This window comes from Nasonia vitripennis, chromosome 1 (genome assembly GCF_009193385.2).
Source record: "Nasonia vitripennis strain AsymCx chromosome 1, Nvit_psr_1.1, whole genome shotgun sequence".
Classification (NCBI taxonomy): Eukaryota; Metazoa; Arthropoda; class Insecta; order Hymenoptera; family Pteromalidae; genus Nasonia; species Nasonia vitripennis.
The window spans coordinates 37,758,018-37,780,345 of NC_045757.1; the positions used below are offsets into that span (position 1 = coordinate 37,758,018).

Below are 22,328 nucleotides of genomic sequence, written 5' to 3' on the forward strand. Positions count from 1 at the left end.
AAGCAGTCAATTTTTGAATTTTTAACTGTCGCGTGAATATTATACTTATATGTAGTTGAATTCTATCAGTTCCAATGTCCCGTTTTCCTTGTTCCCCATTCTTATATGTTTCCTTTAGAGGTTGGAGCACAATACTTCTCTCAGCAACAAACTCACAACAAATTCACTCATCTGCGTTGTTTGGCCATCTTAAATTATCAACTTTACTGACACTATTTACACATTTTCATACACAAGTACATGTCTTTGACAATAAGCAATATACCATATATTCTACAAATATTGTCTTTCGTATGTAAGTTACTTCAGATACCTATGTGTATATTTGCCAGCTGAACAAATTAGTTGCTTCTAAACTCTACTTTGCTAATATGTATATGCATGCATTTCAGCTGATATTGGTATTCAATAAAATGGTAAAAATAGCACTGAAGCTCAAAGCCAATCTGGAAAATGTTGAAAGCTTAACCCCTTCACCTAATCCAGACTTTCGTTGGTACCTCAAATTTGCTTGCAACAACTGTGGTGAGTTGTCTAACAAATGGAACTATGCTTCGTTAGCTGAAGAGACACCGGCTCAAAGAGGAAGTGCAGTAAATCATTTTATTAGTAAGTGTAAACTGTGTGCCCGTGAAAACTCTTTAAATATTCTGCCTGAAACAATAAGTGGAATAACGGAGGACAGTTATGGTCAATTCAAAACCATTGTTGTCTTTGATTGTCGGGGCTTAGAACCACGAGAATTTTCAGCCAGAGAAGGCTGGATAGTTAAGACTTGCAATGATGGTAAAACATTCACCGACGTAGATCTCAGTGAAGGAGAATGGGGAGATTATTGTGACAAAACCAATCAACCAGTTAGCATTGATGAGATCGAGCATACCTTTGAAAGAGTTAAATAGTTTATAGGTTCAAATATATCAATAAATAAATACATTTTAAAATATATGCATTTTTTACCCAGGAATTTTGAGATGATTCTATACGCAATGCTTTTCATGTCACTTGGGCTTTAAATTTTATTATTGTATCTTTCACACTTGATTTCGGCTTATGTACAGCAAGAAAAACCCATAGATTACAACTTGATGTTCAACGTTTTATTTTAATGAGTATAATAAGAAAATTGTATGTATATAGAACAATCTATAAGTTACTTATTGCACATTATAAAATTTTATCGCATTTGTTTTACAGCATCCTTCGCTAAAAAAAAGCTGCGACTTGAACAGAAATGACAGCTATTAGATTAGTAGAGACACTCAAGCTTTGTTTGCTTGAGGAACCAAGCAAGTTGGCTGAATGATTAACATAATTATAAGTTACTGCTTTTTCACATTTCACAAAGTAAATAATGCTGTGCTGAAAACGTAGAAACTGCAGCTTTTTCTATGTCATTATTAGATACGAAGATTTTTTGCATTTATGCACAGTCTGGGTCCACCAATTTTTGGGATTGGAGACTTATCAAAGTTTTTTTCAGTAGTCAAAGTAAATATACTCAAGGGGCCACCATTTATAGATATACTACCAATGTTAAATTCACGCTATCGATTGCTCCCAACTTTTAGAAAAACAAGAGCTTTTATTAACAGAATCCTATTGGAAAAAGAATACATAAAATATAATTTTCGACAGGTTAAACGCTTTGGGTTAGATCAGATTGATCTTTTATTGTTTATTCTGGCTAAAAGCGTACTCTGGATTATTTCGTTCTCTCAGATCTCCTTGACACACAATGTCCAGCTCACTTAGAAGTTACGGTGGTCCCTCATTAAGAGGAATCAGATGTCAGTGTAGCGTGTGAGATTGTGTAACTAATAGAAAAAGTATTTTAAAAAAAACCAATCTCGTGATGCACAAGTGTTGATGATTGTTGAAACGATTTTTTCAAATTATATAGCTCTTTCAGGAGCAAGTTTGCATTGTGGTAGCTTTTTTGTTGTATATTTTCATTATCACGTGAACTAGTGCAGTACTGGATTGTTAAATTATAGTCCTACAATTACTGCATATTACGATATAATAGTATATAAAATAGCTTCAAGGCAGTCTATTTAGGAATAATGACTAAGGAAGGAAGTATTATTAGTAATAATAGTAGTAGCAGTAGTAGTTAGTAGGAGTATTGTAGTATCAATAGTAGTTGATGGCAGTTGTAGACAAAACTGCCTATATTGGCCGAAGACAGTTGAGTTTGAGAGATGCCGACTGGTCCTCCAAGCTTTGCTTGAGACCCTGCAGGGTTTCAATCAACGCATGCTTGCGTAGCTGCGACAAAGAGGAGCATGCCGAAGCTGATTGTAAATGTTGATGCTGCCAAAATTAAAATTTTACAAAAATCATCGATTGGCTGAGGAAAAGATACAAACGGTCACGTATATGAATGGAAATAACGTTTTAAACCTGCGGTTGAAGATCAGTAGCCGTGCAATCGCCATCAGAGTTTCGTAGCCAAGGGGCAGCTTGGTGCTGAAGTAGTCGGCAGCCGTCTTGTTGATCCTCGTACACCTTCCGTTTGACGGGCTCGCTTTGTGGACACGCGTAATGTTGAGAGACCGCGCTCAATTCCTTGCAATCATGTTGTGGCGTTAGCGCTGATGCGACCGGATGAACATCAATCGATCTTTACAAATTTATGCATTATCATTGACTCATCGGTGTCTCGCTTGTAAGTAGTGGATGGGAGGACATTTCTCTAAGTGCATCAGTTTTTGGGGGCACCAAATGGGGCGAGCCCGCATCTTAGAGCTCTCTTGGGCGATTTCTGCTATTCGTTACGATACACTACATTCAGAAAAACCAGTGAAAAACGAGAAGAGTGCTCTGTAACAATGTTTTCAAACCGTTCCCCATTTTCAGAATTTTTCGGCATCTCAGTTCAATAGCCGACAACTTTTCCCTGCAGAAGCTGAAATAGCCGAGAGAGAGAGAAAAAAGTGTATCCCCCCAAAGCAGTCCTCTGCGACGTGAACCAGTGGTTTTTTCTGTTAACATTGACGCACTCCCATTCTGGAAACTTGGCATTTGCTGAGCCCCGAAAAGCGGGTATTCGAAGAAATTTAATATCCAGGCAATATACTATTCCCCATACAACATAGGTGCGAGTACTCACTGGAAGGCCGGGAAAGCCGGGTTAGTGCCAGCTCGTAGAGTTGCAGCGGTTGTTTGCGCAGCAGCCAGCTGAGCAGGATCAATCGTTTTCTTCTGTTGCTGCAACGAATGAAATACTCGCGGTAAGTAAACTCCTGGCAACGACAGTCTTCTAGTTTAATAGTTTAGCGGTTAATTTCACAGCATACCTGCTGGAGCAGTCTCTTCGGACTGGAATGATCGAGGAGATCCTTGATGCTGCCGCTGGAGAGTTCGGGCTGTGAGTTCCGGCTCTTGAGCAGGGCCAGCTCGATATTGAGCTCGGCGTTCTTGATGAGCTCGACCCGCCTGTTCGGCGCGGAGGCCGTGCTGAGGTACGCTCGCCGAGGGAATCGAGAAGGGGAGCAGCTGTCCGAGGCGTTGGCGACGGACGCGCTCGAGCCGCGGCGACTGTTGCTCGCGGACTCGTCGCGCTGCAACTGCTGCTGGACGTTCATGAGCATCCGCTCGGCCTCCATTATCAGCTGGGCGTACTTGCGGTCGGCCTCTTGGTCCGCCTCGAGCAGCGCCAGCTCCGAGGCCGAGATGTCGTTGAGCGAGCTCGCGCAGCCCTCCTGCGGCGCGCCCCGAGTTCAAGTTTCGCATACTTATAACACATGCACAGTGTGTGTGTGTGTGTGTGTGTGTGTGTGCGTGCGTGCGCGTGTGAGTGTGTCGTATCATGCATGGGTGTATATCGTTATACGCGCTACCGACCAGTGCCGGCTGGGCCCGGAGCTGACTCGCCTTGGCCGCGGCGGCGAGGGGCGCCGGCGGGGGCTGCGGCACGAGCAGCCGATTCCTCCGTCTGAGGCAGATGGGCGTGCCGCCGAGGCTTCGACTCGCCGAGGCGGTCGCGCCCGCGCCCCAGACCGGCCTGACCATGAGGGATCGCCTCGAGGAGCTCTTCCTCATGAGCAGCCGCTCGAGCAGGGCGCGATTCGTCTCCGCGGTCTTGGCCGGCGGCTCGGGCTCCTTGCTCTCGAGCTGGCCGGGCCGGCTTCTCCGCCTCCTCAGCTGCTGCTGCTGCTGCTGCTGCTGCTGCTGCTGCTGCTGCGCCCGCAGCCCGGGCGGCCGGCTCCGGCTCGCGCTCGAGCGGTCGAGGCTGCTGCTGGCGCTGGCCTCCGACGAGAAGTTTGCCGACGAGCTGTAGCCGTTGGAACTCGAGCCGCGCTTGTCGCACAGGTAGTTCTCGTCGAACTTGCCCACGAGCTCGTTAAGCGTCAGGTCGTCCTCGCTGCTGCTGCGGCTGCGACTGCTGCTGCTGGGGCTGCGCGACGTGCTGAGGGGGCCGGCGGCGCTCCTCTCGCAACAGCCGCTGCTGCTGCGGCTGCTGCTGCTGCTGCTGCTGCTGCCGTCGCTGCTGAGGCTGCGGCTCCGACCGCTCCTGCTGCTGGCGCCGCTGCTGGCGCTGCTGGTCCTGCGGCGCGGCCGGAGCGCCGCCGAGCCGGCGCGTCGCCAGACGGCCCGGTTGACCCTGCGGGACGCGAGACGCGGCTTACTCGCGGCGGTCGGGCACACAACGTCATGCGGCAGAGTGCAATAGTGGCAAGGTATAGTTACGGGCTGCGTCCGACGCTGAGGCTCTCCTGCCGGCAGCAGCGGTCCCGCATGCGAGGCAGGTTGCCGGCGGGCTCCGGGCGGGCCGGCCGCGGCCTCGAGGAGGAGCGACTCGTCCTGGCGGGCGTGACCTGGGTGCTGGTGCTGGCCAGCAGCGGGGGCATCCTCCTCGGCGAGAACAGCTGGGCCGGGTGGTCGGCCGCGTGCGCGTGGGCATCGCCGAGGAGCTGGCCGGGCTTGGCCGACGGGCTGCGGGCCTGGTGCGCGGCGTCCGCGAGCGGCCGGCTGCTCTTCGGCGGAGTGGGCCTGCGCCAGCGGTTCTCCTCCGGCGGCTCCGCGGCATTGCCGGCTCCCGGCCGGACTCTGATGTAGTGCTCGGGGGCGTAGGTGGCGCAGGGCGAGGTCCCGTCGGTCGAGTAGCCCGTGCTGTAGGCGCTCTCCGGCGAGGACAGGTTGACCGCGGCGCTGGCCTTGTGCTGCTGCACGTGGTGCTGGGCCGACTCGTCGCGGCCGCGGAGGCTCGAGGAGGACACCGGCAGCGCCGACAGGATCTGCGTGTGCGATGCTCATGGTGAATATGCGTGAGCCACGTGCGGGCCGCGGTCTTCTGCGAGACGAGCGAGACGAGCGAGACGAGCGAGAGAGCCGCGACTCGGCCGTTAATGAGCACGCGGCGCAGGCTCGGCTTTTTTTAAACTCGCACAAGTGCCTCGAGCCGCGTTTCTAGGTCAGCTTGTTATCTGCGAATAATGGATATTGCCGTCTGCCGCGTGTACGCTCTCTCTCTCTCTCTCTCGCGCGCGCATTGATTTTCCAACTTGTTGTTTGACTTGCATAGAGTGTCGCGGCAGCTAAGCCACACAGAATCAGTCGAGCATGCCCACGTAATATTATGCATAAGTAGATGGTGCGCTAGGTGAAGGTGAGTGAAGAAAACGGAGAAAAACTACTTATTCCTCGTATGCGTGCAGAAAAGGAGAGTGAGAGAAGCATGCTACTAGAGACGAGGGGGGAGGAGGGAAGAGAAGGCGGGATCACCTCTTTAAACTCGTGGTCGGCGGCGGGAGCCAAAAAAAATTGCGGATCGAAGAGAGTGCTGCAGGCCTCCTGATCGTCGCGGCGGGCCCCGGCGGCGGGCTGGTTCCAGAGCGGCAGCCTCGCCTGCAGCGCTGCCGGTGGCGGTGGCTGAGCAGCAGCAGCAGCAGCAGCAGCAGTCACTGGCACTCTTCCCGCAGCTCGTTCCTTCCTTTTGGCCCGGGAGCGCGCTATCTGCGCCTCCATCCAGCTCTTTATTTTCGTCCCGAACATGCTTCGCTCTATTTACTCTTTCACCCTCGTGTGCGGGTACCGATGGCGGAACTCTATGGGTAGACAATACCGAAAAGCACAAGCCATTTCCGAGGTTGCATCTCTCTATAGTCTCCTACTCGCTTCATCTCCTACGGACATCTATACGCGTTGAAAATGAAAAATTATATCCGCTATAAAGTATGAGTTAATTGCAATTAATTCACTACAGTATGACACTCTATAGATACTAGACTACGCACGTAATCGTGTAAACACTACGAGGGCCCGATGTGGATATATCTAAAATTTCGAGCCTGTCAGAATTGCGGTGTATACGAAAACATAGCCGCGCGGCCGACGCGAGCCGGAGCTCTACTACTTGTGCTCGCGTATAATACTTATACGTCTATTTGCATTCGATCGCGGCGGCTGCAGCGGACCTAGTGCTCGCATACATGTAGCAGCAGCATCGGCAGGAGCAGCAGGAGCAGCAGGAGCAGTGGCAGCGCAATATCAATATCAATATCAGTATCAGTATAACAATTACCAATGATTATACATATATGTATATGATTAGAGAAAGAACGCTATCCTGCAGCGCTTGTGTGCAGCAGAATGCGAGAAGACGAGAAGGAGTGTTAAAAGGTGCATCAGAGCAGTAGCTGCAGAGATGAAAGGAAGAGTGCGGATAAACGTACGGCAGAATCAATGTCCATAGGTGCAATGAGACGTACCGCTTGATATTGCAAGGTCGAGCATGGCGAAGCCGGAGCCCCTTGCCGCTAAAATCTGTCCTCGGCTGCTCCGCCAAAGTCCGAGCCAAAGCCCTCCTGCACTGCATCGCGCCCGTGATCGGCCCTGCGATGACGATTATCCTTCGTGTCCCGCAACCTGCGGAACGAGCTGCTGCTCTTAACGAAAAGGCTCCACGTGCAGCGTGCTCTACGCATGCACATTCTACGTACACGGATGCAGCGTATACCGAGAAGCCTCGCGTGCGGATCCTTCGAGTTCCAGCGTCCAAGTCGGTTTTCTCCAAGTCCCAGCTGCGACTGCACACTTTTCGCACTGACCCTTTCCTGCACAGCGAACAAGACCTTGTCGCAAGTGCAGCAGGAAAGCTCTTATAGGCAGCTCCCACTGGTACGGAGGACGCGACACGCGTACGGCCTATGCTGTATGCAGCGGCCTGCGCCAGCAACAGCATACTCACGACTGCAAGGATCTACTTGGTTGGCGGCGTTGTCGCCGGCTCTCGGTGGCGCTGGCGCCGGCCGGAGCCCGGAGTTCAGACGCAGGGACAGGGATCGGACTATCGGAGCGCGAGAGAGACAGACGGAGAGACAGGGGGGCGAGCGGCGAGCCGCCCTTTTTCACTCTACCTTCCTTCTCGCTTCCGCTCTATACTTATACCCTGCAGCGTGCTGTGTAGGGCGTATAGTATATATATATATATATATATATATATATAGGTGTGTATACAGCTTCGAGCTTCCTTCTCTTATTCGCGCTCCGCAAGCCCTTCCCTCTCCCGTTGCAGTCTAGCACCGTCGCATCAATACTATTACAGGTCGAGTTCCGCTTACGCTCCGTCGAACGGCGGCAGCGCTCTCCTTTCATCGCTATATAGGTAGGCACAAGTACTAAGTATTCTATGCCTTTACTTTAGTTACTGCAGTTGGCCAAGCTTTTGTCGACTGTTTACACCTGTAAATATGCCAAATATCCGCACATATTCAGCCTCGACTGATTCGATACAACACAAAACAGTGTGGATGCATACAGAAATCTCTAACATTTTGCTTACTCCTTTATACGATCCTCGTATATACTAAGAAATTCACATGACGCAACACTTGGTTTTTTAATTCTTTTATTGTAACAGGTATCAAAGTATTCCAGCAGTATGAGCAACCTACGCTGTCTTATGACAATAGCATTATGATATATGTATACACAGTCGCTGGATTATTGTCAGAAATTTCCGAGGCGTCTATGAAATAAGGCACGATGCACATATATAGTAGCTATACTTATCAAGTAATAATGAAGTAATGTACTGTAACGTAATGTGGTAAAAAAACGCACGAAAACATCAGCATCTATGAATCGATTTGTCAGCGAAATAATAAACTGTATAAATTATATAGACAGAGGCGCGGAGAAAGTAGATGAGATCAGGAAAAAAGGAATAAGCCGGGGCTGATTTTTCAGGGCAAACAGGAGCTGGGCGCAGGTGGCAGGTTAGTGTCCGTGAGAGCGGTCGTTTCGTCTAGAGTTCCTAGATTCGCCCTCATGAGCACTTCAGCAATAACCTTCTCGGCGATTATGCTCTGTTTCCTGCTGGAGCGTTTGAGCTTGGAAGCTACGTAGGAGCCAAATCGGTCAAGGTCCGCAGCCCGCTCGCCGGTGGCGCTGAGCGCGCTCGAGGACTCTTGCCTGAGCGGGCTGCGTGCGCGATCGGTTACCGTTCTTGTTGCCGCTGCTGCCTCCTCTCGCACGATCGTGTCGACTTCCTGCTCGGGGATTTCGTCGGTCAACAATAGAGTGGGCGAGCTCGCCGAGGATGTCGACGGCTCGAGCTTGATCTGGATATTCGACTCGAGATCTATGCTCTCCTGAAAAACGATCAAACGTGCGGGCACGTAGGACAATGACAATGGCATACATGTGTATTAGGCTAGATGCGCATGTAAAAGCGTGAGAGATTACCGTATCCTCGAAAAAGTCCATAGCCGAGTCGGATTTCAGATCGTCCGAGTGAGCGTCAACGGAGGCACTCGTCGCATTCTGCTCAGCAGACCAATTCAGAATAGCCAAGCCTGGCGGTGGCTCGGTAAAATCCTGCTTTTCCACGACGAACTTTAACAGCTCGTAGTACCACAAGGAGGGCACGTACTTCTTCTTGGTCTGCAACTGAACCCTGCGCACCTTCTTGTGCTCCCTGCGGAAGGAAGTCCTCAGGGCATTGATCTTGCGCATCACGCTGTTCTTGTCCGCGCGAGGATCTATCTCTCGCAATTTGTCGAGCAGAGCCGCGTATGCGCTGTCCTTGACCGTTTTGTTCCGGTAGTCCTTGCAACTGTACTTCCAGAGGCAGGGGTAGCTTTTGTACAGGTCGATAAACTCACCGAGAAACTTGTGCGTCTCCATCCTCGCCGATTCGATAAAGCTTACGTGTGGATTTGAATTTACCGCCGGCGCTGCCGAGCAGCTGACATATGTCTATAGGTAGGTACCTATATATATATAACGACGCTGATACAACGATGCCTCAAGTTAAGGTTAGGTCGACATAATATCCTGACGATCCACGACTTAACCTCTCGTTCTTCCTCAACGTCCTAGAATCGGGATCGCTTTTACATATTACATTATTATTCATAATGTATATATGGTGCTGGTCAATATCTCATCCGCCACGTACCCGCGCTGCAACTTTGGGTTTTTTATAGTATGTGGTCATGTACATACTATGTAAGTTGATGTGTCACATTGTCACATGTAGCGATGTAGCGAAAAATTATGAATGCGACCGCTCGAAGTGGAGAACGCCAATTCAAGTTTCGGCCCTCTCTCTATTCTCTAATGCAGCTTGATAGTTGACGAGGACACATCGCACCACACATGCGCATGAAGAGACCGATCACAGCAAGTACTTATAACGACGAACAGCGATTGTTGCGCGCGACGCGAGAAAATGTGCACTACCTGCGCGGTGCGCCAACTGCATGCGATAGTAGAATGTTAGTACATATAGCTATACAAGTATATGCGACGTACACTGCAACACAGCGCGAACACGCAACAGACCGCGCACGAGCGCCAACTGCCAACATAACCTAACCTGAGCCTGAGAGTATAGTTGCGGCGGTAGCCGCCGAGCGATAAGTATAAGCAGCGAGCCGGCCGACACTCGACACTCTCTCGACAGCAGCGTCAGCAGCAGGAGCAGGACAGCGCACCTTCAGAGTTCAGAGTTCACTGCGCTATGGTCAGTATGGTCGCTTATTTCGGCTTCAGCCTCAACACATATCGCACGCGCGCATAATGCTCGATGAATGAGAGTGAGCGAGAGAGGCCGGGGATACAATGTATGTATAATAGTAACCAAAGAGTGAGCGTAAGTGCAATTTATTCAAAATTAAAGTACATACAAAAAGCATACGCGAGTAGGATATTTGCGCATATTAATTGTAGCAAAGTTTTATTAATCCTCGTAGACGATCGCGGGTACGGGCTCTGCCTCGACTAGATTGACAAACGTAAACACAACGTTGTGATTCTTGCCTATTTTTTCGTTAATCTCGTCCATTTTGCTTTGAACGATATTCGACGCCTTGGACTGGATAGTGTTCATGATGAGCTGCTTGCAGACCTTCGTCAGAGCTTTGAGCACAAGATTATAAATTTTGTCGAGTATGTGGCCCTCGAGCGAGATGGTGACTTTTCTAGAGGGCATAAGATGGAAACGCGTGCAAGTATTCGTCTATTTACCGGGCGTTAACATTGCGTGCTGTCGTGCTATAATAGAGGATTAACTCACCCCGACTGATTCAAGCTCAAACGTCTCAGAGTGACTTGGTAGCTGTCCAGATCGACGTCGATGACGACGTTAACCTTCAGCTGAGATAACTGGCCGTGCAAGTCTCCTTGTCTGGTGATGAGCAAGACTCTGAGCAGGTATCGGTAGTCGAACTAGAAGTTGAAATGATGTTGATGTGCGAAGGGGAGCGAGGAGTAAAGATATATAGGATGAGAAAGATAAATCAATAATAAAAATACCGCGATCTCGTCCCATCCGAGAGTCAGATCGGCGGTGATCAGCCTGTTGGTGTAGGTGAGCGCGGATCGGCCAGCCCGTTTGAGCAGCGACAAATTTTGCAGCCACCCAGTGTGGAGATCCATGTATATCTGTTTAAGTTAAGATTAAGTTTATTTTTCATTATCAGCGAAATATATACTCATCGTACGTGGGGTGTCACGGGAAACTTGACGTCCACCAGGTCGGTCGGGTCGAGCTCGAAGAGCGCCTCCCGGATGGCTCCTATGTTCTCGTCGATGAGCTCATCGATGTTGACCTGGTGAATGATCGCCTTCTGATGGGTCGGCCTGCAATCGGCAGGTATGGGTGTGATAAAAAATAGGTGTGATAAAAATGCAAGAGCCCTATTGCAAAGGCCGTTCGCCGCGCAGAGCTATGTATACGTATATATGCGCGATCCACTTACGCAAGGTCGCCGCCGGGTTGGATGTTCAGTTGCCGGCTGATGTGGGCGAGAGTCGTCCGGGGCGGGCCGCCGGCGGCCGCCAGCGCGAGCAGCAGCACCGGCAACAAGAGCCTGTACGCGAGCATCCCTCGATTGACTCTCGACTGCAGTTATAACGACTATATACGACCAAGTACTCAGCACCTGCTAATAGCGAAGCAAACGCGTGCTCGGGCTGGGCTGCGGGCGAGCGTGGCCGGCCACGCGCTATTTATTCCGAATATAATCGCCGACTTATCTTTCTCTTATACGCTTCGCCTTGTGCGCCGCTTATCCCGCCGGACTCAGGCTCCCGCCTACGCAGATTGATCGATTTGGGCTAATCGTCGCGGTACACATAGCTATGATATCTCATCTGGCCATCTCAATAACGAGTGATCGATTATCCGTGTCGACAATTATTATGTGTAGGCTACAGCGCGATAATTTAATATCTGACTTCATGTTTTCCGACCTATAGCTGCATATAGGGCGTCGATGCCATAACACATAACATTTTCGGAAAAAAAAAAAGCCAGAAAAAGTGGCCGTTCCCGTTCGGCAGTTTGTAAGGCCCTAGCTACTGGTGCTGACTGCTGATGACTGCTGCTGTTTACGTCGCGACGCATTAGCTACATAGCCATAGCTGCGATGTATCACGCATGTGTATATATAGGTATACAATTACAAAGCGCACGCGCGGCACGTGTTATCGCGTGACCGTGGGCACTTTGTTTTTCGAGATTCCGCGGGGCGGTGTGTGTTAGACACGTAGATAAATTATTATTTAGACGATTTCCCCGTCTTTTTCTCATTGTATATATATATATATAATATAGCGCGCGAGCATTACAGCCAATATCTGAGCGAGCTGACATAATTATACGCAGCGAGTCGAAGAAGGAGGGAAAATGTGTCGCTGGAAGATCGCGCGATCGCTCCCGAAACAGCTCTCGACGAATCGCAAGAGCCGAACCTTCGACTTTCGCTCTGGTGATGTAAAGTACCTATTCGTCCCGACTCGGCGCGAGCAGCCTCGCAAACAGCACGCGGCACGCTACAGCCTACACACGTACTTATGCGAGACGCGGTGAGTCCGGCGGCGCATCCCGAGGCTCATAGTGCAGGTCAGTTTGTTGTTGTTGTTGTTGTTGTTTTTAACGACGAGGCGAGCATGGCTGCTGCCAAGAATCGTACGTATAGTAATACTCTCCCGACGATAGAAGCAAGCTCGCTAGCGAGCGTTGGCGCGCGACATCGAGGCAACCTTGAAAAGTTCACAAGTACGACCGCTTATTACGTTTTCGATCGCAAACGCAATCAGGGGACTGCGGAATTCCTCGTGAAGATGTGTTATGGCAATTATCGCCATGCGACAAAGCGTTAATCGCTCTCGAGACGATACGATTGCATGCACGTCGGCTGTATAACAAATGTATACATACATACGTACAACGATGCATCGCGCGCACTTTTCTATCGAATAATCCGCCGTCGAGTCCAAAGTCTATGAGAGTGTGTAAATAAGTGTGTGTCCGTTGCTGCATGTTAAATTTGTGTATCTTATCGAGGCGTTCGATTAATACAAAAGAAGCAGTTAATTCATTCGCAACCGCAACAAGTATTTGTTGTTAAAAATAAATCGTCGCTCTACCACTTCAGTATATACATATACCAATAAACGCAGCTCTATACCCAAAACAACAAACTGCTGATGAGCTCACAGCCGTCCGCGCGATGTTTTTCTCGTGTTATTTTGGCGCACTGCGCGGCGAGCTAGACCCGCTATTTAGCTGTATATGTATACACGAGTACACAAACTTGTTACGAGTTTACGCATGTTGATGTTTTTCTTTCTTTTCCTATTCATCATCGCCGCTGGCGCGTTATTGCTCACTCGACTCATTGGCATTTCCTTTTGCCTTCGATTATTTAGCTTTTGCATAAAGACACAAAGCTTGCTGTCGTATCGCCGTTCGTCGCGCGGGATACGTAAGTACCTGCTTACATAATAATATACATTGAGCAGATTTTTGGAAAGCTATCCTATTATAGCTGTCATATATGATTATATATAAGCGCCAAGTCATGCAGAGCTACTACAGCGAAATATGGAAAATGAAAAGGCAGGGATTAAAAGACACGCAGCACTTTTTCTCTTTGTCACTCTTTGTCTTCTTATAATCTCACTCACACACTCTTTCTCTCTCTCTCTCTCTCTCTCTCTCTGGTATTTTACCTATACAAGCTGTTTATCCCGGCTGCAGAGTGCCGCCGCGAGTCGGCGCTGCCCGTCTTTCATATAGAATGAGACGTCAGTCGGCACTGGCAGTCCGCAGCTCCGCAGTGCTCCGCGTTTGCCCGAAACGAAATCGCAGTGACCTGCAGCACTCAGCAGCCTGTGCGCGAGCGAGCTGCTCCGGTGCATTTCCTTGCTCTCTCTCTCTCTCTAGTTACCTCTAGTTAAGGATATATATATACAGATATCTGGTCTTACCTCTGTGCGAAAAGTCAAGTGTTGCGTTGTAGCTGCACCTGCTGCTTATTGATGCTTGCTGCTGCCTAATGGCCATATAGGTATATGGTATATCCTGCAAAACAGCTGTAGAGAGGTGGGTAGTACCTATTATATACATGATCATACATCATACATGTATATACGTATACCAATATCCGAGTTCCGCGAGTATGACGGGCACTAGGTACTACTGATGCCTACTGTAGACGCATAATGCAGCCAGTACAGACTCTTTTTCAACAACCCTTTTCAGCGGCAACACCTGTCCTATCTCTGCTTACATAATTAAGGCTGATTTCCTTCTATTTCCTCGTATGCGCTCGCACTTATGCTTGCGTGTACACAAGTATATGTACGTTCTACGTTTGCGATTTGGCAATCAGCTGCGCGAAAGTTGTCGCTATCGATCCTCTATATCTACCTACTCAATATAGGCCCCACACTCGTTATGTTTACCTATATATATACTTACAGATGAGTAGGTACCAAAGTCCAAAATCACACGCAATAAGCGCAGTCGCGAACAACTCTTTCCGCAATTCTTCCCTGTCTTCTCTTTATTCCTGCACTTTTCGTCCTAACCTCGTGTTTTGATAGACGCTCGCTCTCATAGTTCTATTGCGTATGATATAGCGACGAATCTCTCTTTCGATTGCACTACATTATTTGCCTACAAGTACGTAAGTATATGTACCTACCTATACAAGTACTGGCTGCTTCGCGTATGCCGAATTTTTCGATTTCGCATAAAGACACTAAATTGCGAAATCTCGCACGAATACCCGAGATCGACGACGATGATTCACCTTTTTGCGCAGCGATTACGATAATAACACGTCCGAAATGCTGATTTGCGATTTCGTTCAACAGGCTTATACTGAATCTTGTTAGTTGTAAGTTCTCTCTCTCTCTCTCTCTCCCTCTCTCCCTCTCCCTCTCCCTCTCTCTCGCTTTCACTCTCTAATGAGAAAAATCAATAAGCTACGCATGTCAAAAAACGCGGCCGATTCTTTCGGGGTGACAAGTTTACCATTGAGATAAAATATTTCTATTTGTTCGCAGCTATTAGAAGGCCACATAAAGGTGCACACACTTATACTTCTCAAAGTGTCTGGCCTTAAAGAAACCATACCTGACTACTCTGTGGGTCAAGAAGACCCAAATAACTACAAGGGTTTAGGGGGGGAGAGGGGTGAGGTCACTGCAAAATGTACAGCATGAATTACATTGGCAAATTTATCAGCAATTTCCGTGACTTTTACAATGAAATCAATGCAGCAACTCTCACCGGAGCCATCGACGTTGTGGTTATACAACAACCTGATGGCTCGTTTACCTGCTCCCCATTTCACGTACGCTTTGGAAAGCTTGGTGTACTACGCTCCAGAGAAAAAGTGGTTAGTTATTCTCACATTGTAGTGCATAATGAATAGATTATACACGCGAATGGAAATACAGATCAATGATAATACTCTTTTATACGATAGGTTGATATTGAAATAAATTCCGAGCCGAGGCAGATTCACATGAAACTAGGAGATTCTGGTGAAGCTTTTTTCGTTGAAGAAGTACAGGGTTCTGATGGATTTCCCATCGATGCTGAAATTCCTCCACATTTGGCATGTTCACCCATTCCCAATGATGATGACTGTTTTCCTAACAATAGAAGGTAAATTTTAAGATGAAAAGAAATTTTTTAAGTAATTTATTTATAATTTATTTAATGTGATGATATCTTGACAGGTTCAACGTTCTGTCCGATCTACCTCAAGAGCAGCACGAAAAAATTCTAAGAGATTCGGTTATGTCGATCGAACGAGAAAAGTGGGAACAAATGTCAGCCTTGCCACCTGACCAAAGAGAACGTTTTTTGATTGAGCACTTTTCAGATCTTCCACTTGAGCAGCGAGAAAAGTGGCTGCAGATTGCCTCTCTTACATCTGAGGAAAGGGATAAAATTTTTCAAGAGTATTACGGTACTATTTCAACAGTACAAAAACAACAAATGATCAGCGAACAGTATTCAGCACTCAAGACCGAAGACAAAGAGAGACTTTTCAAAGAAAACTTTCCTGAATTGCCTGCTGAGCAGAGACAAAAATTTGAACAAGCCCTTCTCACTGATTGGAAGAAAAAGGATGCACCATATTCGCCAAAAAAGGCTGTGAGTGTTATTATTTAATAACTATAATAACTATACAAGCAAGAATTTCAACTAATTGATTTTAAACATTTTTTACTCAGAATAACCGCGAAGAAGGTGCCGAAGACGAAGCTGAAGAGGAAGCTGAAGAAGAAGAAGACGACAATGATGATAAAGAAAAGACCTCACGTTTCCTTAATGACGACGAGGAAATTTTTGATATGGAAAACATTAATCAAGAAGATAAACCGAAAGCACTTACTGCTACAATCTCGAACGCTAAATCGTTCGTTGCTGTAACGTCGACCGATAGAATTCGCAAAATCAGTGTAGTTAAAAACGATTTCCGCCCTATTGTGGAAAATTCCGTTAGCCATCAATATGATTCCAAAGAAAAGCGCAACTTGGCTGGAGATGCTGAAACTACCAATGCTCATTTGCCTCTATCTTCCTCTTCGTCGTCCTCTTCAACGAAACGCAATTCCAAAGACGAATCAGCTACTGAGGAAAGTAAATGCGGCAGCAGTAACTCAAAAAGAAAACGTAAGCGAAAGAGCATAATGAAAAGAAAGAGTGCACAGAGAAAAATTAGCTCGTCTACTAATAATAATACATCAGAACCTGTGGTGGTAAGTGCTGATAGTCTGGAAACAACTGTGGAAACTGCTGTGATGGATGTTAAGAAACCAACTGACACCGTGAGTTTTATAATCATTTTAATTCTGATGTGTATTTCCGCTGTATATTATTATCATGAAAAATCTTCACAGGGTTCTAATTCTGCACTCAGTAGCGATATAAAAGACATTCCTGTAGATAAACGTTTAAGTAAAATGAGCGTTAGCCATGCATCGACCGATTTCCATTTTTTTAGCGATACCGAAGTAACATCCAAGTAAATTACTCAACTCTTTATCCAGATGCATTTGGGTATTTTACAAATTTAATTAAATTAATATTCCTTACAGAAATAAGGATTCAAGACCTAGTTCTCCTGTGCAATCTGATACGGAATTCGAGGTTCAAAAGATAACACAAGAAAGCAAGGTTGGCGAAGAAGAAAAATCACATGGGCAGAGTTGGAGATGGGGCGAGTTGCCCAGTCCTCCGCATGATGTTAACCATGATAGCCGTAGAATTTCGTTGGGTGGCACTGATGTTAATTGCAATAACGAAAGTACGTATATTTTGAAAAAATTAAAAGTGTATATTCAAAATTATTTATGCGAACGTGCTTTTATCAATTTTTAACATAATCACATACTATCGTGTAGTTTCTACTTTTCATTCCAAACTGCAATTAATCGTCGTCTCATTTAAAATTATAAATTGTTACATCCATACATGTATGAAACTAACAGCTTCTATCTGAACTTGTGTGTATAATACAAATAGCGGCTGAAGCACGTCGATCAATGCTTGGAGGAATGTTCTCATTTATGAAGAAAACATCGCGAGTTAGACACAATCCTGAATCAGAGGGTATTTACTTGAGTGACCTGAACGCAGATGAGCTGGATCCGGAAGTCGCGGCTTTGTATTTCCCTTCGTCTCATCGCGGTGCGGGAGGTAACTTGCCCAAAGGTATCAACTTTGCCTCATTGCAAAATTGTAATGCTTTTTATCGAGAGTTTCGAGTTACTGTTTTGACTCGCTTTACGCGCAGCATTCGTTTGCTTCGCACACAATACGCTTCATTACCATCGCACAGCTTGTAATTAAATTGATTTAAGATTTATGTATTCGAGTTTGAATATAGATTTAAATGGAATATATAATAAAAAGAGTTGTTGCTTGTTATTTAAAGAAAAAGCTGGAGACGAGGAGGATGCTGAATCAGGTAATGGGCCTTCGCTGCCACAGAGTCCAAATAGTGTTGAGGGTGCGATCGGCGGACCAAAATCTCTAGACAGTGACTTTGACGAATCTTCCAAGAATTTTGAGCCTTCGAGTCTTGATGTGTCTTTTTCATTATGTGGCGTTATGGAATCAGGTTGTGATCAAGAGCTCCCCACCGACGACATCTTTCAACGCAATGCTTTGCGCTACGAAGACATTTGCTCTGACCCCAAAATTTACGACAATCCGAATCTCGTTGTCAAGATCAATGGTAAATTTTATAGTTGGCCGACAGCATGTGCTGTTATTATGACCTATGCTGCTTTCCAAAGGCACTTGCCCAGAAGTGCTTTTTCCACTCTTTGCGATGATCGAAAGAGATCAAACACTGACGTCAAAGCCATCGAAGAAGGAAGAACCGTTTCAGCTTCTAGTGGAGGATACAGTTCCTGGTTTTCCTGGAGACGATCCAGTCAACCGCCCAAAAAATCACCCAATTCAAGCTTTTCAAAAAGTAAGATAAATACATCAAGTTATCTTTTTTTTTACTGGCATTTTTGATTATTTAATTGTATTTATTCTAGATGACGAGAGTTCAATTGTAAGACCATTAGCTGAAATCAATGACAACAATGATGAACAAGTTCCGGATGATAAAGCCGTTATCTTTATTACTAGGTAGGTGTTTGAACCCTGCATGAAAGTCGCGTCTTTTTATATACAAGTACGCTAAAAGCTAATCTATTTCTTTATATGTTAAAAGCGATGATAGAAACAAGGACGTATTAAATGACGAACGCATCAGTTCTGAGTTGACAAATAGTATCGAGAGTTTAGCCACTAGCCAGTCGGTCGTCAGTTTCAGCGATGCAATTGAGGACAGGTCTGCTGAACAGTCTGGGATAGAAATATTGCCAAAAGAAAGCGTCGATCGCGAAGGCTACAACGCTGGCAACGAAGACTCGGATGAGGAGCGAAGCGGTCACACTACTTGTAAGGGTATCGATATACCCCTAATCAATTTAAACCATTTGTCGGCTACCTCCGGTGCTACGGCTTTTCCCAAAAGACCTCATCACGAAGGCACGCAGAACTATAGAAAAACATTAAGACTTTCTTCTGAGCAAATCGTAAGTAATAGAATATCGATTGTTAATTATGCGTCATTTTATCATTTAACGCTATATACTTTCTGCTTTATTAATGCAGGCTAGCTTAAACTTAAAAGAAGGAGTAAACGAAGTTGTCTTTAGTGTGACAACGGCCTACCAGGGTACCACACGTTGCAAGTGCTTTATCTATCAATGGCGCTGGGATGACAAGATTGTTATTTCCGACATCGACGGCACCATCACCAAATCCGATGTACTCGGTCACATACTGCCAATCGTTGGGAAAGATTGGGCTCAATCAGGTGTCGCTCAACTCTTTACTAAAATAAAAAATAATGGATACAAGCTTCTTTACTTGTCCGCAAGAGCCATCGGCCAGGCGAGAGTTACACGCGAATACCTTAAAAGTATTAGACAAGGTGATTTGTCCTTACCCGACGGTCCACTTCTCTTGAACCCAACAAGCTTGATTTCGGCCTTCCATAGAGAGGTTATAGAGAAAAAGCCCGAAGAGTTTAAAATTTCATGTCTCAGTGACATCAAAGCTCTATTCCCCGAGGGATCACAGCCGTTCTATGCTGGTTATGGAAATCGTATCAATGTGAGATTATAGTTAAAATGGATTCTTTATCAAATTTGAGAAAAATTTATACAATTCACACTATTTTTCTTCTAGGATGTTTGGGCATACAGAGCTGTTGGAATCCCGACCACTCGGATTTTTACAATAAATCATCGCGGAGAGTTAAAACATGAATTGACACAAACTTTTCAATCATCGTAAGTAAATAACAACCGTTAAATTATTATGCAAAATACTGTTAAATCGGTACATAATGTTAAAGAATCACACTGTAGGTTTCACTTACCGAGTATCGAAAAACATTGGCTAGAATAAAAAGATGTCTTGCTCAATTTTCTTCACTACAGTTGCAAATGAGTGTCGTGAGGAAAAAAAGTTTTTTGTTTATATGATTACAGCTACTATTCTCAGAGTAATATTGTGGACGACTTATTTCCACCGCTGCCAAATCGACTACTATCTCCTTCAACATCATTGATGTGACCATGCGACCGTACGTTAGATTTCTCAAATGACCGAATTTTTTCGCTCAACATCATTCTTAACTTTTTTCTCGCATTCAATTCAGTTCAAATGGATTCCCGTTTTATACAGTACATTGGTTCTGCTTAACGCTGTTGATTTTGAAAAACTTCTGATTCAGTCTTAATCAATCTTACTAATAATGTTGGTGATGATGATTATCGCTGAACGAATAATTGTGTTTTAAACACAGATGGTTCAATTGACCTGCTGTTGCCGCTTCTTTGTGCGCGCGCGCGCGCGCGCGTGTGTGTGTGTGTGTGTGTGTGTCTGGGTTGGTGAGAATGCGTTACTCAATGTGAATTTGTCCGAATTTTTCTTTTGAAATGTTTATACTACTTCATGACATGGTCCGCTGCACTATTCTTCATCACACAACTCTTTGTAAGAGATTACCTTTTATTAAACAGCAGATTGTTCAGAAAATAATTCTCAAAACGTGTTAACGGTTTACCTAATTATCTATTAACAGTATGTTTGTATAGAAATTAACGTGCTTAGTTGTACACATTGCTCTTTCATAAATATTATTAACATATTTGAATTTAACCATAAATAATCAAATTTTAACTTAATAGCAAACTTGAATCTAATGTTTAAATCAGATTAAGACTGGAAACAATAAACAAGGAGCATAAAATTAAGTAAGAAATGGTTTTTCCTTTCAGATATTCGAACATGAGCTACATAGTGGATCATTTGTTCCCCGCCTTGCGTGAGGATGCTGCTGATGAATTCAGCAACTTTTCCTACTGGCGCGAACCAATTCAAGATTTGCTGAAACTTGAAATGCATGTCGTGCAAAATTGAATTGATGCTGACGACTCACATCATCGACGATATAAAGACATTGCACAGATTTTTGTACTTCATAATCCCTGTATAACATGAAATGCTTTACGTGGTTGTACGTACAGACAAAACGTGAGAAGAGAAAGCATTGTTTATTATACAAAATATTACGTCGAATCGCGTGGGCCATGAGAGGCTTTCAACATTCGAAAAACTTTTTCAAACATGCAAAACAACATATGCAATATAGTGAGTATGCTTGCAAAAATTATTCCACTTCTTATAGTAGCGCGATAACTGTAAGTATATAGGTTAGCAAAAATATTATTGAAAACGAACAAAATGTGAAAAATAATTTTATCACTTTTATCTAATGTTTGTCGTATTCGTTTTTTCACTTTATCCTCAGGCAATCACGTAGGCGTAATTATTATGATGATTTTTGTCTTCATATACGTGACTATTGAATGATTCTAGTCTCGGTCAGTAATTGACAAATTAACTTTGTGCGTGAACGTTTCTTACTTGATAAATAAAGATAATAGACGTCTATAAGTAGATTTTGAAGCATAAAATTGTGTAAAATCAGTAATTATGAGAAAAATACAAAAAAAAAAAGAATTAAAGCCATGATTGAGTTGAGCTTGATTAAATTTAACATTGTGATAAAGTAATGCGAAAAGTAAGAAAGCGATCGGAGAATCTATAATTTTACGACAATGCTATGCCAGAATAAGACAACTTCTGCTCTCTGTTCTGTCTTACGAATTGCAACATATATAACTATTGTAACTTTTTATGCGGTAGCATTCCAAAATGTCGGTGTGTGGGACAAATTAAAAGAGCAAGCTTAGATAAAATGTTGTCTTTTTTTTTTAATATTTTTAAGTAGATAAATGTGTATTCAATCTGTTATTGTTACCGCTTTTGTAAATTTGTGTACCAATGTATATTAAAAGGGAAGCCTATAGTCGATTTTTTATATATGTGTAATTTATCGTTAAGTATTTATAAAAGTATATTTTTTTTATCGCATTTTCAATAATTACTTTTTGAATATATTTTTAAATTGTAATTTTCGTTGCATAGAATTTTCTTAAGTAATTGAAAATTAACTATTCACGTTGCAGTAGCATCAAATTGTAAGATATAATATACTTAATTACCTTTAGTTTAAGAAAAAAATTACTGTTACTGGTGATTGTAAAACAATTCAATGTATTGAAAATATAATTTTTATTTTCCAAACAAATAGGATCGTATAAGTTATAAAACATGAAGCATTTTTATGAATCAATATTCTGTACGTATGTATGTGTACATACAATGAAAATTGTAGAACAATATGAATAATTGTTTTAAATTAACTAATAGTTTCCAAGTATGCGACCGTAGGTCTCGCTTGATTAAAAATACGTTATAAAATATCAATAAATTGTACCAAAGAGAATTGGTCCATCTTGACATACCATTACATTTAGTAGGTTCTAACGTTGAAAATAGCAACAAACGCAAGTATTCTTTAAATGATCGTAATGTCCTGTATGATTAATAATTATACCTAAAGGTTTATCAGACAATTGTTTAC

At 44.7% G+C, this 22,328-nt stretch overlaps 5 protein-coding genes across 17 annotated transcripts; 2 read left to right on the forward strand and 3 right to left on the reverse strand.

The window, feature by feature from the left end:
- Positions 1–32: 32 nt before the first annotated feature.
- LOC100113530 (CXXC motif containing zinc binding protein) lies at positions 33–1,139 on the forward strand. Its single transcript, XM_016989436.2, has 2 exons — positions 33–295; positions 393–1,139. Exon 2 carries the CDS (start codon positions 414–416, stop codon positions 900–902), a length of 489 nt encoding a protein of 162 aa, XP_016844925.1. The 5' UTR covers positions 33–295; positions 393–413; the 3' UTR covers positions 903–1,139.
- On the reverse strand, positions 1,079–7,331 carry LOC100678458 (serine/arginine repetitive matrix protein 2). 3 transcript variants are annotated; one of them, XM_031921193.2, is made up of 9 exons: positions 6,948–7,325; positions 6,717–6,873; positions 5,731–6,141; positions 4,696–5,243; positions 3,850–4,609; positions 3,303–3,707; positions 3,116–3,213; positions 2,407–2,626; positions 1,079–2,316 (listed from the first exon to the last, which is right to left on the reverse strand). In XM_031921193.2, the coding sequence occupies exons 3-9, from the start codon at positions 5,998–6,000 to the stop codon at positions 2,173–2,175; spliced, it is 2,445 nt and encodes an 814-aa protein (XP_031777053.1). In that variant the 5' UTR covers positions 6,001–6,141; positions 6,717–6,873; positions 6,948–7,325; the 3' UTR covers positions 1,079–2,172. The 3 variants fall into 3 exon arrangements, with proteins under 3 accessions (XP_031777053.1, XP_032451842.1, XP_031777054.1); XM_032595951.1 differs by having other exon boundaries at positions 3,116–3,207; positions 5,731–6,873; positions 6,948–7,331; XM_031921194.1 differs by lacking the exons at positions 6,717–6,873; positions 6,948–7,325 and adding an exon at positions 6,243–6,422.
- Positions 7,332–7,838: 507 nt separating this feature from the next.
- LOC100680220 lies at positions 7,839–9,864 on the reverse strand. Its single transcript, XM_008218530.3, has 3 exons — positions 9,410–9,864; positions 8,695–9,326; positions 7,839–8,600 (listed from the first exon to the last, which is right to left on the reverse strand). The coding sequence occupies exons 2-3, from the start codon at positions 9,133–9,135 to the stop codon at positions 8,193–8,195; spliced, it is 849 nt and encodes a 282-aa protein (XP_008216752.1). The 5' UTR covers positions 9,136–9,326; positions 9,410–9,864; the 3' UTR covers positions 7,839–8,192.
- Positions 9,865–9,888: 24 nt separating this feature from the next.
- Positions 9,889–22,190, forward strand: LOC100115448 (phosphatidate phosphatase LPIN1). 10 transcript variants are annotated; one of them, XM_016989428.3, is made up of 15 exons: positions 13,499–13,843; positions 14,812–15,146; positions 15,237–15,418; positions 15,493–15,913; positions 15,994–16,590; positions 16,663–16,787; positions 16,861–17,069; positions 17,288–17,476; positions 17,700–18,245; positions 18,316–18,409; positions 18,495–18,861; positions 18,941–19,444; positions 19,520–19,623; positions 19,825–19,919; positions 20,617–22,190. In XM_016989428.3, exons 2-14 carry the CDS (start codon positions 14,958–14,960, stop codon positions 19,907–19,909), a joined length of 3,612 nt encoding a protein of 1,203 aa, XP_016844917.1. In that variant the 5' UTR covers positions 13,499–13,843; positions 14,812–14,957; the 3' UTR covers positions 19,910–19,919; positions 20,617–22,190. The 10 variants fall into 10 exon arrangements, with proteins under 10 accessions (XP_016844913.1, XP_016844912.1, XP_032451840.1 ...); XM_016989424.3 differs by lacking the exons at positions 13,499–13,843; positions 19,825–19,919 and adding an exon at positions 9,889–9,976; XM_016989423.3 differs by lacking the exons at positions 13,499–13,843; positions 19,825–19,919 and adding an exon at positions 12,113–12,358.
- LOC100680146 lies at positions 10,101–14,614 on the reverse strand. Of its 2 annotated transcripts, none has more exons than XM_031921197.2 (5): positions 14,448–14,614; positions 10,956–11,094; positions 10,768–10,896; positions 10,529–10,680; positions 10,101–10,433 (listed from the first exon to the last, which is right to left on the reverse strand). In XM_031921197.2, exons 1-5 carry the CDS (start codon positions 14,495–14,497, stop codon positions 10,193–10,195), a joined length of 711 nt encoding a protein of 236 aa, XP_031777057.1. In that variant the 5' UTR covers positions 14,498–14,614; the 3' UTR covers positions 10,101–10,192. The 2 variants fall into 2 exon arrangements, with proteins under 2 accessions (XP_031777057.1, XP_016844919.1); XM_016989430.3 differs by lacking the exon at positions 14,448–14,614 and adding an exon at positions 11,214–13,068.
- Positions 22,191–22,328: the final 138 nt, after the last annotated feature.

Bases quoted from the DNA above. Each gene is read 5' to 3' on its own strand.
- LOC100680220 (XM_008218530.3), bottom strand. From the start codon at position 9,135: ATGGAGACGCACAAGTTTCTCGGTGAGTTTATCGACCTGTACAAAAGC. The intron at 8,601-8,694 runs GTAATCTCTCAC...ATCGTTTTTCAG, and splicing joins TGGACTTTTTCGAGGATACG to GAGAGCATAGATCTCGAGTC.
- LOC100113530 (XM_016989436.2), top strand. From the start codon at position 414: ATGGTAAAAATAGCACTGAAGCTCAAAGCCAATCTGGAAAATGTTGAA.
- LOC100115448 (XM_016989424.3), top strand. From the start codon at position 14,958: ATGTACAGCATGAATTACATTGGCAAATTTATCAGCAATTTCCGTGAC. The intron at 15,419-15,492 runs GTAAATTTTAAG...ATATCTTGACAG, and splicing joins TGTTTTCCTAACAATAGAAG to GTTCAACGTTCTGTCCGATC. The intron at 18,410-18,494 runs GTAGGTGTTTGA...ATATGTTAAAAG, and splicing joins GCCGTTATCTTTATTACTAG to CGATGATAGAAACAAGGACG.
- LOC100678458 (XM_031921193.2), bottom strand. From the start codon at position 6,000: ATGTTCGGGACGAAAATAAAGAGCTGGATGGAGGCGCAGATAGCGCGC. The intron at 3,708-3,849 runs GTCGGTAGCGCG...GGCGCGCCGCAG, and splicing joins TCCGGGCCCAGCCGGCACTG to GAGGGCTGCGCGAGCTCGCT. The intron at 2,627-3,115 runs GTGAGTACTCGC...AAATTTGTAAAG, and splicing joins CCGGCTTTCCCGGCCTTCCA to ATCGATTGATGTTCATCCGG.
- LOC100680146 (XM_016989430.3), bottom strand. From the start codon at position 11,338: ATGCTCGCGTACAGGCTCTTGTTGCCGGTGCTGCTGCTCGCGCTGGCG. The intron at 11,095-11,213 runs GTAAGTGGATCG...TGCCGATTGCAG, and splicing joins CAACCCGGCGGCGACCTTGC to GCCGACCCATCAGAAGGCGA. The intron at 10,897-10,955 runs GTACGATGAGTA...TAACTTAAACAG, and splicing joins AGTTTCCCGTGACACCCCAC to ATATACATGGATCTCCACAC.